A 15,817-nucleotide genomic window follows, 5' to 3' on the forward strand; every position below is an offset into this window, starting at 1 on the left:
GTGACTATTGACTATCATGGTTTATATTGTGTGAATACTATTTATTTTATAAATATGTCATTTAACATTTTTTTCTTTTTTCCAGCAAAGAGAAAGAGTTGCATCAGTCGTCCACAGACAGGAGACGGTGGATTGCTTGAAGAAATTCAACGCAAGGCGCAAATTAAAGGTTTGTATATAAAAAAAATTCTAGTAAATTCCAAATTTTCAACTTTCACTATCCAATATATCTATTCCAGGGTGCTATCCTCACAACGATGTTGGCTACTAGAAATTTCTCAAGTGAGTACAACCTATTTCTTTATCTACTTAGCCCTAGTTAGTGATACAAATAGAAAATAGTATTATGTGATAAAACAGATAGTTTGAAAGAAAATAGATTTAATTCACATGCTGATTTTGATTGTAGATATAGTACCTATATTTAACCACCTATAACATTGGCAAATAATTTGTAGTTTTGCAAGCGTAGACATTGATAGCACTTCAAACAAAAGTAGATAGAGCAATTAGTAGGTACGCTTTTTGCAAAAAGTACTTTGGTACTTTTGTAATGCACCGAAACAGTGATGGTCATTGGTCAATAGTAAAATAAAATTAATTTAACTACATATATTAATAAATAAAACAAAGCAAAAAAGTGTTCCAATCTAAAAACAAAAGTATTTTTGAATCAAATATTTTATCAGGAGTATTGTTTTTTTATGATAGGCCATAAACATTATGGAGCCAATACTCCGATAAAATAGAAATGTTACAGCGACGCTATGTTACGGTCCTATTTTCATATAAAATGGTAGTAACAATTGTCAAAATGCTATGTATTTGCTGTGCCATAAGGCGTTTTATGCATAAAACCTAACTTCACGTATGTGTTACCAAGGGTACATTAGAAAGATGCACTTTTGTGCGTTTCTTAGGTTCGATTTTATATGTAAAACACCTGATTGCACAGCAAACACACAGCATTTTGTCAGTTTTTCCATCTGCTACTATCTATATGAAAATTGGACCAAAACATAGCGTTGCCTTAACAACTACTACTACTACGTGGACTGCTAGCCTAGACAAGACTACATGAACTGCTAGTCCCCATATGTTTTCCGTTGTATATAGTGCTCAAACATAAAAAGGTATGTGACGTCACATGTCTGAGCGAGCTTTGCCGACGACAATCGCGGACCTCCCCCAATTGATCAAATGTCATATGTCATATGTTACGTGTTTAACATAGGCTTTATAATATATAAACCGGTTTTAACAGATGGATTTGATTTTATGTACATTTATTTCACAGGGGAAATATTATTAATATTATTTCTTACAAAATATCAGCTATTACAATTTCCATCATATTATTGAAATAAAACTATCACGTTACTACAGAATGTCATTAACTATTATGGTAAATATTATTAAGTATTATTAATTTCATTTCTTACAAAATTGTCAACCATAACAATTGTCATTATATTATTAAAATAAAACATATATTTAATTTTAGACATTTAATCAATCGGAAGAGTCTGCGATGGCCGTCGGCAATGCTCGCTCAGATATGTGACGTCACATACCCTTATATGTTTAAACACTTACTTTGAGAGCTCGACTAGCAGTCCATGTAATATAAGGTCTATGACTGCTAGTCCTCATGTTTTCCATTTTATTAAGTGTCAAAAGATATAAGGAGACTGTGACAATTAGTGAAGGAGCATTGCCGACAATCGTGGAACATTCCCGATTGATTAAACGTCATATATTTCAAATAGTAGAGTAATTCAAGTATTATTTGTGATAGTTTTATTTCAATAATATAATGGCAATTGTGCGGACTGATAATTTTGTAAAAAAATTGATATTAATAATATTGCCCTGGTAAAATTAATGTACATAAAATCGAATCCATCTGTTAAAATCGGTTTATATTATAAGGTCAATGCCTGTGACATTTAGTTATTCGGGAGTATTTCACGATTGTCGGCAACGCTCGTTAACTATGTGACGTCACAGTCCCCTTCAATCTTTTGACACTTGTTTTTCACTCGACTAGCAGTCCATATAGTATTATGTCAATGAATTGGCTCCGATTTTTTCGATAATTGGACTGTTACCACGTGTTCAACAAAAACAAATCTATTCGAAAAAATAAATATGACTAAAATGCTTTTTTCACTCATAAGTTCTGCTATATCAAATTTCAAATTTTAAAATTATTATATAAACTTAAACCTTTTCTTGTAAAACTAGAGCATTCTGATAAATAATATTATATTTTTCCAACATATGTTTTTAATGTATTTTTTAAATATTTTTTCTTTTTCAAAGTACTAATTTATTTTTTGGTGCAATATTGTGTGTCACCGCGTTTCTTAATTTTGAAAAACAGTATGGGATTCAAAAATTTATTTTTATGCATTTTTTTCTATTATGACATGACCAACTCTGTCCAGGAAAACCTTCTACAATGAATCAATATCACCGTGCTTCTTACTAATATTATTTTCTGAATAACACATATCGCAATTAATTATTAGTAATCATAAGCTGCATTTGAAAAACAATAAAGGATTAAAATAAATATACATAGCCCTCTTCGGTTCAATAGTTTTTTTATTTTTACACAACTAATCGGATTATTTTATCATTTATAGTTTATTGTGAGTAGAATCTAATCCAGAATGTCTGAAGTGTTTCGTACTTCTGTAGATCATAAGTGAAATGTATAGTACTTCATAAAAATATGATTTGTGCAGCTTATAGAATCCGAATAAATTGATATTGTTATTTGATCATTCGTCTCTCTTGAATCTTTCTAATAGGATTATGCGAAAATATGAACAAAGCTGGAGAATCTATTTTTTTATGTTACTGGTATATGGTTGTATTCGGATTGAAGCAAAAATGTATAAATTGTAGAATTATGAATCACGGGAAAACTTATAGTGGATTTATATATAAAAGTTAGGTACCTATGTTTCATAACTACAGTTTTAGGAATGAGGTATAAAAAACATTACGCTGATCTAAATTTGCAAAAAATTAATCAATTCTTTATTTCGTCAATGCAAGTAAAACACTTTCTAAACAATTCAAATTGGACGCTCCGTTACCTCAAAAAGTAATTAATCATTTTTGGCGCTTTTTGCCTCGTATCTTCGAAACTGCTCGACCTGTCTTCGCCAAAAACTAATCAGCACATGTACCCATCAGTAGGAATCCATTTTTTTGAAGATATGCCAAGAAAATACATATTTTTTTTGCGATTACTATAATTTACCCTACGGGAAGTTGAAAATATATGCAGTCAACGTCGAATGTGTTTATATATAAACCCACTCCCAAATTCAAGAGTCGATAACTTAACTTATATAAATAACAGAACTTATGAATACCCTTATAAATACCCTTCACAATATCTAGTTACTAGTGTCATTCATAGTTTGCGCATTGAACTAAATACGTGTAATAGGAGGTCCGTGTTATCTACATGGATGTTGCATTTTCAGCTCCGCGTGGTATGGCAACCGAGTTTTCAGAGTACTGTGTTAACGAAGAGTTGACTGTAAATATTTTTTTTAAATATTCATCAAATATTTATTAAAATATCCATAAAAATTCCAGATTTTTTTCCAATGTTATTTTTTTCTAAATTCATTTTGCATTTGTTTTCACGTGTATCATGTGCGTCTATATCCAAACAGCTTACATATTTCATTCGAAAGGACTGATACATTTTTGTTAATATTTTATTAAGCGAGATAGGATGAACGACTCCTGGTAACAGGAGAACGATGCTTCCCACTTCGAAAATGATGATGTCGTTTTTGCGTCGTTTTAATAATTCATACTATTTTTTTCTTTTGATTTTTAGGTCTTTTTTAGGTTTGAGTTCTTTTTTTTTTTGAACTTTGCGAGGAATGTTACAGGATATACGTTCGTATTACTTTATTGAATTATATTGTGATCTTTATAAGAAGTCGAGGTATAGAAGTATAAAATGTATGGAGGCGAGCTTGTTGTAACAGTTTTATTTTTGTAATTGAAATATCTTGAGATCCACTTACTATATTTCTACGAAGATGCTATAACTATTCTTTACTGAATCTAGTAAAAATAGATTCTAACTATTGTTCATTGTTTCACAACTAATCATTTTCTAGAAAAGTGCGGTGTTACAATTTATCATGTGTTTGGGGCTAGTTGTAACATCCTTGGGGCAAGTAGTAACGAACAAAAACGACGACAATACCTCTTATAATTTTTCTATGCTTATTTCTAAGAAAATTGACTTGTTGCTAAGTAATTATTTTCATCAACGTAATCTATAATAAATACGAATAAAATGTATAGTGTCTTCTGTAATAGAAATTCCTATCATAAATCAACGTAAACTACTTCTAGAAAATTTAGTGTCTCTGTAACATAATTTACATTTGCCCATATCTTACAAACTGTACATTCCACCAAATCATCTTTACTCGAATCTGTATATTCTTGATGTTACATTTAACTTGAATTCTTTTATGTTACATTTAGCCCCAAGGTTTTGTTTCAAATAACCCCAAGGTAGGTTTTTTACCATAATCAATATAGCTAATTGAACAGTTTAGCGATCACAGTAATTGTTACACATGAACAAAGATTGATAAATTTAGTTATGAAGATTAATGGTATATAATTAATGATACAGTTTAATGTTACCTGGCAAAAATGACGTACCTGCACAATTCTGTTTACTCCATTGGCCTGCGGGACAGTAGCTATGACAATATTATGCAGGACGGTTAAATAAAATATTTTTTATCTCTATCTTCAATATAGACAAAAAAATATTTTATTATCGTTTAAGATTCTATTGAAAAACGTCTGTTATTACTTACCCCTGTTACAATAAGCCCCTAGCTCTCCTATATAAAAATATAATTATCAAGACATATATAACTTGAAATATAAAAATTTTGAAACATTCTAATATTAAAAGGTTTAATTCAAATGTTGTAGTGTCGAAATAATAGAAAATCATTTTTAATTAAGAGGCTAAAATATCAAAATGAAAAAATGCCGTAATATTGAACATCGAAAATTCGGCAATTGTGTAATTTTTTTTAAATAATACGCCAAGTTTACGCACCATAGTTTTGTTCATATTTTCGTACACATATTCGAAAACCACGCTGGAATAAGATAGATTTCATCATAGTGTATTGAATATTATGTAAACTCTGAAGTTTTATAAATTTTCAAAAAATATTGTTCTGCGAATTTCGTAAGTGATTGCCCAAATATAATATATATTTATAAGTATATAAATATATTTAAAAATATTAAAATCAAAATATTTATGCTCGTTTGCAAAATTTATTAGCTACCCTCACTTTAAACTAACTTCTTTAGCTAGTGTTTATGTGATCAAATATCTTTCCTCAGACACAAGTAGAGTAAAGAAAAACGCTTTTTACAATTTTTATTAATATATGCATATACTAAAAATTATTGTACGTGTAAATAGTGCAATGACTAGTAAATCTATCGTAAAAAGCGTTTTTAACGATTTAGTTCAGAACCTGTAACTGCCTTCTAAGATATCTATAATTTCAGTGTTCTGACCTGTTTTGTCTAAATAGTTTATATGATTGTAAATATTTATTGGAAACTTATATTTATATTAGCAATTATTACGTCATTTAATCGGTTAAATCGGTTAAATATAAAAAAGTTGTCTGTATTGAGTGTGAGACATATGTTTTCCAATGTACTTTTTTTACACTGAACGTGAATCTGAAGTCAAAATTAGGGTTAAACTGGGAAAATGAAAAAAAATAACAACAAAGTCTCCAGTCCAGTAATTCTTCTACATATAAATAAAATATTTACAATTTGTCGTTTCTTGGTACTCTTTTTTTCAAATGGCCTGGGAAACGGATTTCTGCAATGTTTTTTCATATTTATTGAGTTTCTTTTGGTAGCAATCTATTGCTCCTGGGTAATCTGCAAACTTTTTTGCAGTTTTTCGAAAATATGTTTGCAGATTGCTGCTGGATTTCACAAAATGAAACTCAATAAATATGAAAAAAGCATAGCAGAATTTTGGCACGGGTCATTTCAGGTCAAAATGGCCAGAAAACGACAGAAATTATTGGAATCGCAAACATATTTAATCCCTATCCTCTGGATAATCTGCAAACATTTTTGTAGTATTTCGAAAATATGTTTGCAGATTAATGCTAGATTTTATAAAAAGGAACTCAATAAATATGTAAAAAGCGTAGCAGAAATGTGGCATGGGTCATTAAGGTCAAAATGGCCAGAAAACGACAGAAATTATAAGATTGGCAAACATATTTATTCCCTATCCCCTGGATAATCTGCAAATATTTTTGCAGTTTTTTTGAAAATATGTTTGCAAATTGCTGCTGGATTTTACAAAAAGAAACTCAATGAAGATGAAAAACCTGGCGCAGTGGCGCGGGTCATTTAAGGTCAAAATGGCCAGGAAACGACAGAAATAAAATTTTAGGTCTAATAGGTTTAATAGTCATGAAGAAGAATTACTAGATTGGTGATTTTGCCTTTTTTTTTTATTTTTTCTTTATTTTTTTACAGTTTGACCCCCAATTTGACCCTAGATTCGTGTTCAGCGTTAAAAAGTACATAGGAAAACATATGTCGAACACTGAATAAAGACAACTTTTTTTATTTTTTGGGCCTGTGTTATTTTTATAATTGTTAAGTAATTTAACAAATTTAAAATTGCTATATAAATAGAAATTTCTATGTTTAATCTTAAAATAGCCGCTATTATTTTGTTGTATTCTAAATTTGTTAATTTTGAATTTGATTGTCTAATGTGGAGAACTGACGAATATTTTAACTCATGAAAAATTCACAATCAATTTAAATGATTTGTAGAGTGTTGTCGAAAATTTTGTAATATTTTTACATCAGCTCCGCTGATGTAGTTTGTCAATTCTCACTTAGACAATTCAGATTTCTGAATTAAATATTCATATATTTATAACTATATATTAATATCTATTGTAATCTTCAATCTTTAACCATATGTATTTTCTATTCTTTTTGTTCTCTGTTTTGTCCCGAATCGCCGATATCAAATAACCCGATATCAATCACATCAATATTTGACTAAAACGCGTCAAAATTGAAAATTGTTGACAACCAATTAACCGCCCGCGGTTCTTCCCACAAATAAAAACCGACGAACACAGAAAGTGGTAAGTGCTCTAAGGCTTGTGTTCGCTGTCACATGGTGGTTATGGTAAATGAGGTAAAAAAACAGTCTCATCATTTTTTACCGAGTTACCAATTACCAATTTTAGTCGTGATTTAGACTGATTTCCCCATTTGCCAAAACCACTTGTCAGCCGAGATGCAAGATCTTGGAACAATTGACTCGACGGCTGATATTATGTCTGTTTCATTTTAAAATATTATCTGTGAAAATATTTAATTACACATGCATCCTGTTTGCACACACCGCTCAAGAAATTATCACACCAAAATATTTTATCACACTAGGCGATATTTGCTTACTGAAAACAATTTGCCTTTGCTTTACGCTAACTTTTTGCATTTTTTATATTACACGCATTTCTATATTATATTCAAAATTTATATTGTATTACTAAAATTCATTTTAATAGTTATTTTTAACAGAATGCGTACTGTGGATACAAGTAAATATGGGATATGTCGTTCAATAAAAATTACCTTCACGTCTTGAATTTGACTGAATGTGTTGTTGAAAAAGTCAGTCAAAAACTGGAGGACTCAGAAAATTATTCGGCTTGCAGACTTAGGGGCCAGTTTCTGGATAAAATAGAAGTGCTATGTTACGGGTCTATAATCGTATGAGTTTGTTGTCACAAACTGTCAAAAAATTATCTGTTTGATGTGACATAAACCCTAACCTCCAAAAGGAACCAACTAACTTAAATACTAACTTTGGTTAGACTTTACATATCTGTATCAAAGTGACGTCAGAAAGTTGCACTTATGATAAAATTGTTATTTGATATTTGCGCCTTTTGGAGGTTAGGTTTTATGCGTAAAACGCCTGATCGCACAATAAATTTACATATTTTTTTGATAGTTTGTGACTGCCAAATCATATGATTATAGAACCTTAACATTTCTATTTTATCCGAGAATTTGCCTCTTAATTTTGGAACTACGTCTCTCATTTTTTAGCTTCGAAAGAGTAGGTTTTCATTCAAAGTGTTGCTGTTATAAATACCAATGATTAAGCAATAAAGATTTTTAAATTTCGAGGTCAACCTTTTAACCTGCAACATGTTTTTTATAATTTTGTCAAATTTTATATCAGAAATATTTTTTTATTATTTTATTGCATTTTGTATGGTATTCAAAATTTATATTGCATTCATATATAAACAAGTATAAATGATTGCATTGCGAAAATTAATTTTATTTGTTCTTTTACTTCTTAGATTTGACTGAAATTATTTATTGATTACTTACTTTCATTAATTACTTATTTTTGAAAATACGTATATCAAGTTATTTAAAAATTAGTAGTTTATATTTTTATCAAAAATAGTTTCAGTAAAATTTTCCGATTTTTACCTTACCCATATAGTAAGGTTTTTTGTTAATATTTGCTTTTGGTTATTCTATTAAATTTTATATTAAAAGTATTTCACCTATTATATTATTGCATATTGCATTATTGGCTTGTAGACTTAATTTGAAAATTCATGTTTTTTTTATTCCTAATTTTCGTATTTTTAATTCAGAATTTTCTTGTACGGTACGTTTTATATAAAAAATGTTTTTCATTCATAGAAAATATTCTTTTAAATGTGTATAATTAATTTATTGAGTTACAATGAACGCCTTATTTTTGTATAGTTTTTTATTTATCAATTATCACGATTTCATAATCATTCTGTATTTGTTTAATTTCATATTATAATAATTTAATTAAGTGCAAGAGTCAATTACAAACTATATTTGAAAATATTCAATGATTATTATTATTTTTATTAATGTAATTAATCGATAATTAAATGATTAATATTATTATTTTTAAAATTGTTCAATTATTCTTCAATGATAATGAATTTGCAATTAACTTTACCCACAAGTAATATCATTTGATTAAAATTTTACTATTTGTTTATTTACAAAAAAAAGTTTATTTTATAAAATAAATAAAAAAAGAAGCTACCAAATAAAACCAGAGTAATATTTGTTCCAAAATTAATCTGCATAGCTGCAAAATTTTAATTTTTAAATATTTATAAAATATTTTTTTGAGGATGAACACTTTAAAAAATCAGTCAAAATTGAAGATGTGATCGTGAGAAAGGTTTTTTTGTTAGAACGAATATCCTATATACATTATCATAAAATATTATATTCAAAGATACTATTCATATTTCAATAACTTTTGAGACTACTCTAATGCTAACTACTATTGTCAAGGGCCAAGAATTTTCTAGGCCCAAATTATAAATTATTTATGTAATTTTCAATAATAACACTAAAGAAATAAATTTAGGTAAGTTTTAATTTTATTGCTTTTAAAGCCTGTTCCATCGGCAATGAATCAAAACAATATCACCTCAATATCAGTTATCAATTATTGAGATCATAATTGGTAGTGAAAACTGCCAAAATGCTATGTATTTGCCAAGCTTTTTATATATAAAATCTAGCCTAGAAAACGATCAAATGCATCTTTCTGATGTGTCATTGATAACACATACGTGAAGTTAGGTTCTATGTGTAACACGCCTGATCGCACAGCAAATATGCAATTGATATGAAGAAAGGGCTGTAACATAAATTTCCCATAACACTTCTATATTATCGGAAAATTGGACCCTATTTTGCAGTCAGAATTCGCAAAAAGCTCAGATACAACAAAATAGTGTTCTAAGATATATTCAGAAACAAGCATGGACAACTGAGAAATTGATTTTTAATCCTAACTAACAAATTTAATTTTGTGTTTTGTGGTGATAATAATTTCTGATCAGCGGTTCGCAAACAGATTTGATCATTTCGTCGTGTTGATATCATTATATTTTCTAAATTGTTGTTGTATAATCATACATGTTTTATTTATTATTTATTGAGTCATAAAACGAACTTATTATAACGAATTATATAAAAATAGTTATTTTGAAATTGAAAAAATAATTGTATTTTCAAAATTGTAAGTAAATCTACATTGCTATTTTTTGTGTTCATGAACCCATCAATCCACTTCTTATAAATTACTATTTTACATTTTTCTTATTAGAACACTCGTCATTCTTATATACTTTCATTTTATATATATATATATATATATATATATATATATATATATATAAATCGAATTTTAGATTTTTCTATATCCATTTATCTAATGCATCATTTCATTTACATCATAATTAGAATTCTTTTATGAAAATCTGTATATGCATGTTGCCTTCGATTTTTTGTTGTTGCATGTTATATCACTAGGTGCTGATTGCATGATTTTCAACGCCTTTATGAATTCTGTTTGATACAGAAGTTTTGATATCTGAAAGAGAATATTTCTCGGACAAACAAATTAAATGTAAAAAACAGAAAATGACGTTAAAAGTTTGCAGAAGGAAAGCTCATGAAGTAATTGGTCATATGTGGGAATAAAATAAATTTGATTTAGTACTTTTGTTATGAATCAATTACTTGTACAAATATTTGCTGTTAGATTTATTTATTTATTATTTACTTAGCATAAAATTTCATTATGAACACGGTATGAAATCACACTAGCTAGAGGATGGGTACGGTTGTGCCACCTTTTTTTTGATCAGCAATAATTTTGGTAATTTACCAGTTAGCTGGGAAAAAAGAAAAGCAAATGGTAATTTTAACATTTGACTATGTTGAAATACTGGTCTTTATATTTCCTACAATTTTCAAACACATTCTCAGGACGGCTGTGACAGGCATAAACATAGGTAACAAAACAAAAGCTTAAACACCAAGATGATTCATAACACTTTTGTTGTCAGAAATATGTAACACAACTCAACTTAATAATTTCAACAAATCCTATGAATATAAAATAACAATATATAACAAAATATAATTTTTCAAATAAATTTAAAAAGAAATCTCTGTGAAATCGTTTTTTCTTGTATTGAATTTTCTTTATCCTTTCTTTTTCGTATTTGTCTTACAAAACTTGTTAGTTAAGCTAGATTTTTTTTAGTTTGTTCAAATTTCATCCGAAAACGATTTGAAATACATGTCACAAATGTACCCACAAAATTTGTCACAACCGTACCCAATTCACACTTTTGAAAACAAATTAGTATTATGACAGAGCTAAATTATTTACACAAAAACTACTAAATTGCTGGTAAAATACTACTATGTTCAACCCACAGCAAAACAACAAACAAAATGCTCTAAGAAATATTAGTTATTAATAAAAAAATCAAACAAAAAAATTTTCTTTTGGCTCTTTGAAAGCAATACGGTTTACGGATCATTTTAATGTAGGACGCTGACTCAATGCAACAAGGAAACTTGTTCGAACAAACATACTTCATCTTTTTTTAGACTCTATCTCAAAATCTGTATAGTATAGCTGTTATATACGACTGTCACTACCGTACCCTGGCACAACCGTACCCAGACTCCTCTACATTACATTTACATTTTTTTAAAGTAAATTTTAATGGATTGATTAACTGACCACAGATAAATAAATATGATAAATTTAATAAAATAATGAAAATATATTATTTTATTGTCCCCTAAATTGAAGAAACTTTAAGTGAAAACTAATTCGAGTCGAGTAGATCCTATGCATTAGAATATTTTTTTCATTTTTGGAGAAAATCGTCTTATTTTTATACTTTTCAATATCAAGATTGTCTGGTGGTCGTTTATATGTTAACTTATACATTGATTAGAAAAATTCAAGAAAAATTAAATTCAAGAGAAATTTCAAAATTGATTAGGAAGTTTTCAACCCCGTAGTAAATTACTAAAAAGAATACGCTATCGTTAAGGCTTTCCAAAATTCTTAGCTATTGTCCATGTACTTTTCCAGCTCGTATAAATTTATTTTATGCTACATACCAAAATAGCTACATGAATCAATTAACATAAATATTCCCCAAGGTTGTGTGTTTCTACCTTTTTAAAATTCAGCAATTCTATTGAAGAAGAATCGCTTTAATTTAAATCGATACGTGTCACTAGTTTGTCCGGGTTGTATTCAATATAACACTTTTTCTGTTCAGTATTGAAATGAATACCGAACAAGTTTAGTTCACTACTTGCATTGTATTTAAAAATTTTAAATAATAATTTTATACATTTTACGGGCTTTTTACATAAGTGGTAAAAAATCGACATCCGATACCATTCATGTTCTGTGATGATGTTTTAAAAATAAATTGGCAGAGCTATTTAGAAAATTGGAATCAATACTTGTTATTACTTAATGGAAACTGCATGCTTAAGCCCGTATCGATGTGAGTAGTAATCATAAATTAAATAGTGAAACAACAAACTTAAAAAGTAAAATTTTATAATATTCTATTTATTTAACTACTGTGGAGAAAAACGTCTCATTTTTGTTAAATGTTTTCAAAATCAATTTTCTGGGTAACTCTGGTAACTGAAATTTTGTGCACATTTTTAAATTGCATCGACATGTTCCAGGTCGAAGTATCATAACGAAAAAGGGCGATGGATCACAAGTTAAGGAATCCACGGATTCTAGCACAACTTTAGAAGATGATGACGTTAAAGGTAAGAATTTTTATATAATTGTATCGTACTTGAACTTGTGTGAACACTGGTCGCTATCTCATTTTCATAATTTTCTTACTTTCTTCTTTGAAATTTCACCGAATTTGAGTTCACCAAACGAAGGAGAATTCTTAGAAAAAGGAGGGTCATATAGATAATATGTATTATAGGTCCAGCATATGGTTACAACATGAAATAGCTAAAATTTACTAGAAAATACTGTTAGAACTTATTAGTATTGAAAGTTGTGCTCATTATATATATTTGCATGTGCAATAGGGTGGTCCTTAATAGGGATGTTTTCGAATTTCCTTGCTCCCAGGAGCTCAATTGCTTCCAAATTTATAAAAAATAATTCTCTGAAAGTTTTAGATCTTAATATTAACTTTAAGAGAGTCCGCACTCCAACCAAAGTTTCTTATGGAAATAACATGAGTGAAATTCCATTTGTTTTATAAGTGATTTTTGAGAATAACATCGTATTAGCTTAGTTTGATCATAAATAAAAAATTACAACAAAAATTTGATATATGCTATAAAATAAGTATTTACTTAGGAGGAAAAAGCTAGAAACTTTAGTCGGATTGCGGACTATCTTAAAGTTAATATTAAGAGCTAAAACTTTCCGAAAATTATTTTTCATCAATTTGGAAGCCCCTGAGAGCAAGGAAATTCGAAAACATCCATTTTAAGGACCACCCTAATTTACACGTTTGTTTGAGGTATAAAAATGCATTAAATTATTGAGCATATGTCTAAGTGTATATTAAAATCTGAATTGAATTACTGAAAATCCTTTTATTATTAACTGGATAGTAACAGTGGGTTTATCTTCAATAGGTAACTTATAACCAAAAATTTTCAATTTCCAAAACATTTCATTTTTATCTTTATTCTAATAGACTTCTAGTTTTTTTTTCGGCTCGATTTGTTTTGTTTTTCATTATACAGTGGTACCCCGCCTTACGAGCTTAATTCGTTCTAAATATAAAAAAAAATCACATGGGTCATGGTAACTTTTTCAGATAATTTAGTTAAAAATGTATCAAGGAAAGTTAATGCATCAAAGAAATTTTTTTTTTGCTGATATTTTTAGAAAAACACCATTTTATATGTCATTCATACATGAAAACCAAGAAATTTTTATATTTTTTCCATTAACACAAAGGTATTGTTTGCGTCGGACATCTGTGACTGACATATGCAATATAATGCAGAAATTCGTAGCATGTGACTGACGTGGCGATTAACGTGTTATGTAACAAAATAGAAAATTATTATAAAACAATATTCAAAAATCCCGCCGTTTGCGATTAGTAGTATCGTACATGCCTAGATAGATGATAGAGGAATGACTATGGAAAATTTCAAACAAAAGAACATCATTTGTTTATAAATAATGATTTAGTGTACATATCAAAATTTTACGTATTTTTCTTCAAAATCTTTTTCTATAAAAAATTAAATAAATAAAAAAAAATGGAAATTGTTGGAGTTATGCTGCGTGGCGTTTTGAAAAATGGCATTGCGATGCGTTTGAAAAATAACACCAAGTTTAAGAAAATACTGCCTACAAAAGTTACAAAAAATACAAGAAATACAGGTATGAAATATTTTTTCTCATATTCTAGAAACTTCAAAGTATTATTAGATCCTACAAATTGATTTTTTGACGATTTTACAGTAGTGATTCAGACTAACGAATTCAGACAAATAAAAAAAATCAAAAATTAAATCGTAGAAAAGTATTTATCAATAATAGACTGCCATACAAAAGTATAAAACAGTATTAAAAATCTTTGTTCAGTTTTGGAAATTCGAAAATGTCATGACAAATCATTATTTTGTTTCTTTCTAGTCATCTCAAAGCTAAGGGGGCTTTCAATAATCACCTGAGGCTTTTAGGGGGGGAGGGGGTTTTTAATAAAAAATCACAAAATATTACGTGGGGAGAGAGTGGGGTCTAGTAAGATATCACGTGTATTTATTTTTTACCTGAATTTTCAAAAAAAAAAAAATTCTAGAGTTAGGAATAATAGAGTTCGAATAATTCGTTCGAAAAATTTTGCATGACTAAAAATATACGTGATGTTTGGTGGAGGAGGGGTATAATTTTAAATATCATGACGTACACCAAGGGGTAGGGACTGGGCGTCTATTAATCACGTGGGGCTTTTAGGGGGGGGGTTGACAAAAAATCACAAAATATTACGTGGGGGGAAGGTGGGGTCTAGTAAGTTATCACGTGTATTTATTTTTTACCTGTATTTAAAAAAAAAAACTTTACGATTTTTTCGTGAATTCGAAAAATTCATTGGAATAATGTTGCATAACTAAAAATACACGTGATATTTGGTGTGGGAAAGGGGGGGGGGGGTAATCACTTGTGGGAGGGAGAGGTCTAGGGGTATTCATTTTTACCCTAAATTTTCGAAAAAAAATAAAAAAATTACGTTTTTTTCGTGAATTTGAAATATTGTTTCGAAAAATTTTACACAACTAAAAATACGCGTGATGTTTTGTGGGGGGAAAGGGGGGAGTAATTTTAAATATTACGACATATCACCAAGGAGGAGAGGGCGTCTATTAATCACGTGAGGCTTTTAGGGGGAGAGGAAGCTTTGACAAAAAATCACAAAATAGCACGTGGGGGAGGGTGGGGTGTAGTAAGTTATTACGACTATTTATTTTTTACCTGAATTTTCAAAAAAATATCAATAATTTTATGATTTTTTCGTGAATTTTGCACAACCAAAATACACGTGATGTGTAGTGGTGTAGGGGGGGGGGGTAATTGTAAATATCACGACGTATCACCAAGGGGAGGGGGCGTGACTAATAAACACGTGAGGCTCTTAGGGGGAAGGGGGGATGACAAAAAATTACAAAATATTACGTGGGGAGAGGGTGGGATCCAGTAAGTTATCACGTGTATTTATTTTTTACCTCGATTTTCAAAAAAGATTCAAAAATTTTACGGTTTTTTCGTAAATTCGAAAAATTTTGCATAACTAAAAGTACACGTGAT

General features: G+C 29.0%; 1 protein-coding gene across 1 annotated transcript in view; it reads left to right on the forward strand.

Annotated features, from left to right (window-relative positions):
• Nucleotides 1-15,817, forward strand: part of LOC113376181 (calcium/calmodulin-dependent protein kinase type II alpha chain-like) — a 297,389-nt gene that overhangs the window by 230,885 nt on the left and 50,687 nt on the right. Inside the window, exon 13 of the mRNA XM_026616099.1 lies at nt 12,700-12,789. Coding sequence (XP_026471884.1) covers nt 12,700-12,789 — 90 coding nt within the window. The remainder of the gene's footprint in view (nt 1-12,699; nt 12,790-15,817) is intronic.

This window comes from Ctenocephalides felis, unplaced genomic scaffold (genome assembly GCF_003426905.1).
Source record: "Ctenocephalides felis isolate EL2017-DRISC unplaced genomic scaffold, ASM342690v1 CF-g0.4_SCAFFOLD_01886, whole genome shotgun sequence".
In the NCBI taxonomy this organism is placed as follows: Eukaryota; Metazoa; Arthropoda; class Insecta; order Siphonaptera; family Pulicidae; genus Ctenocephalides; species Ctenocephalides felis.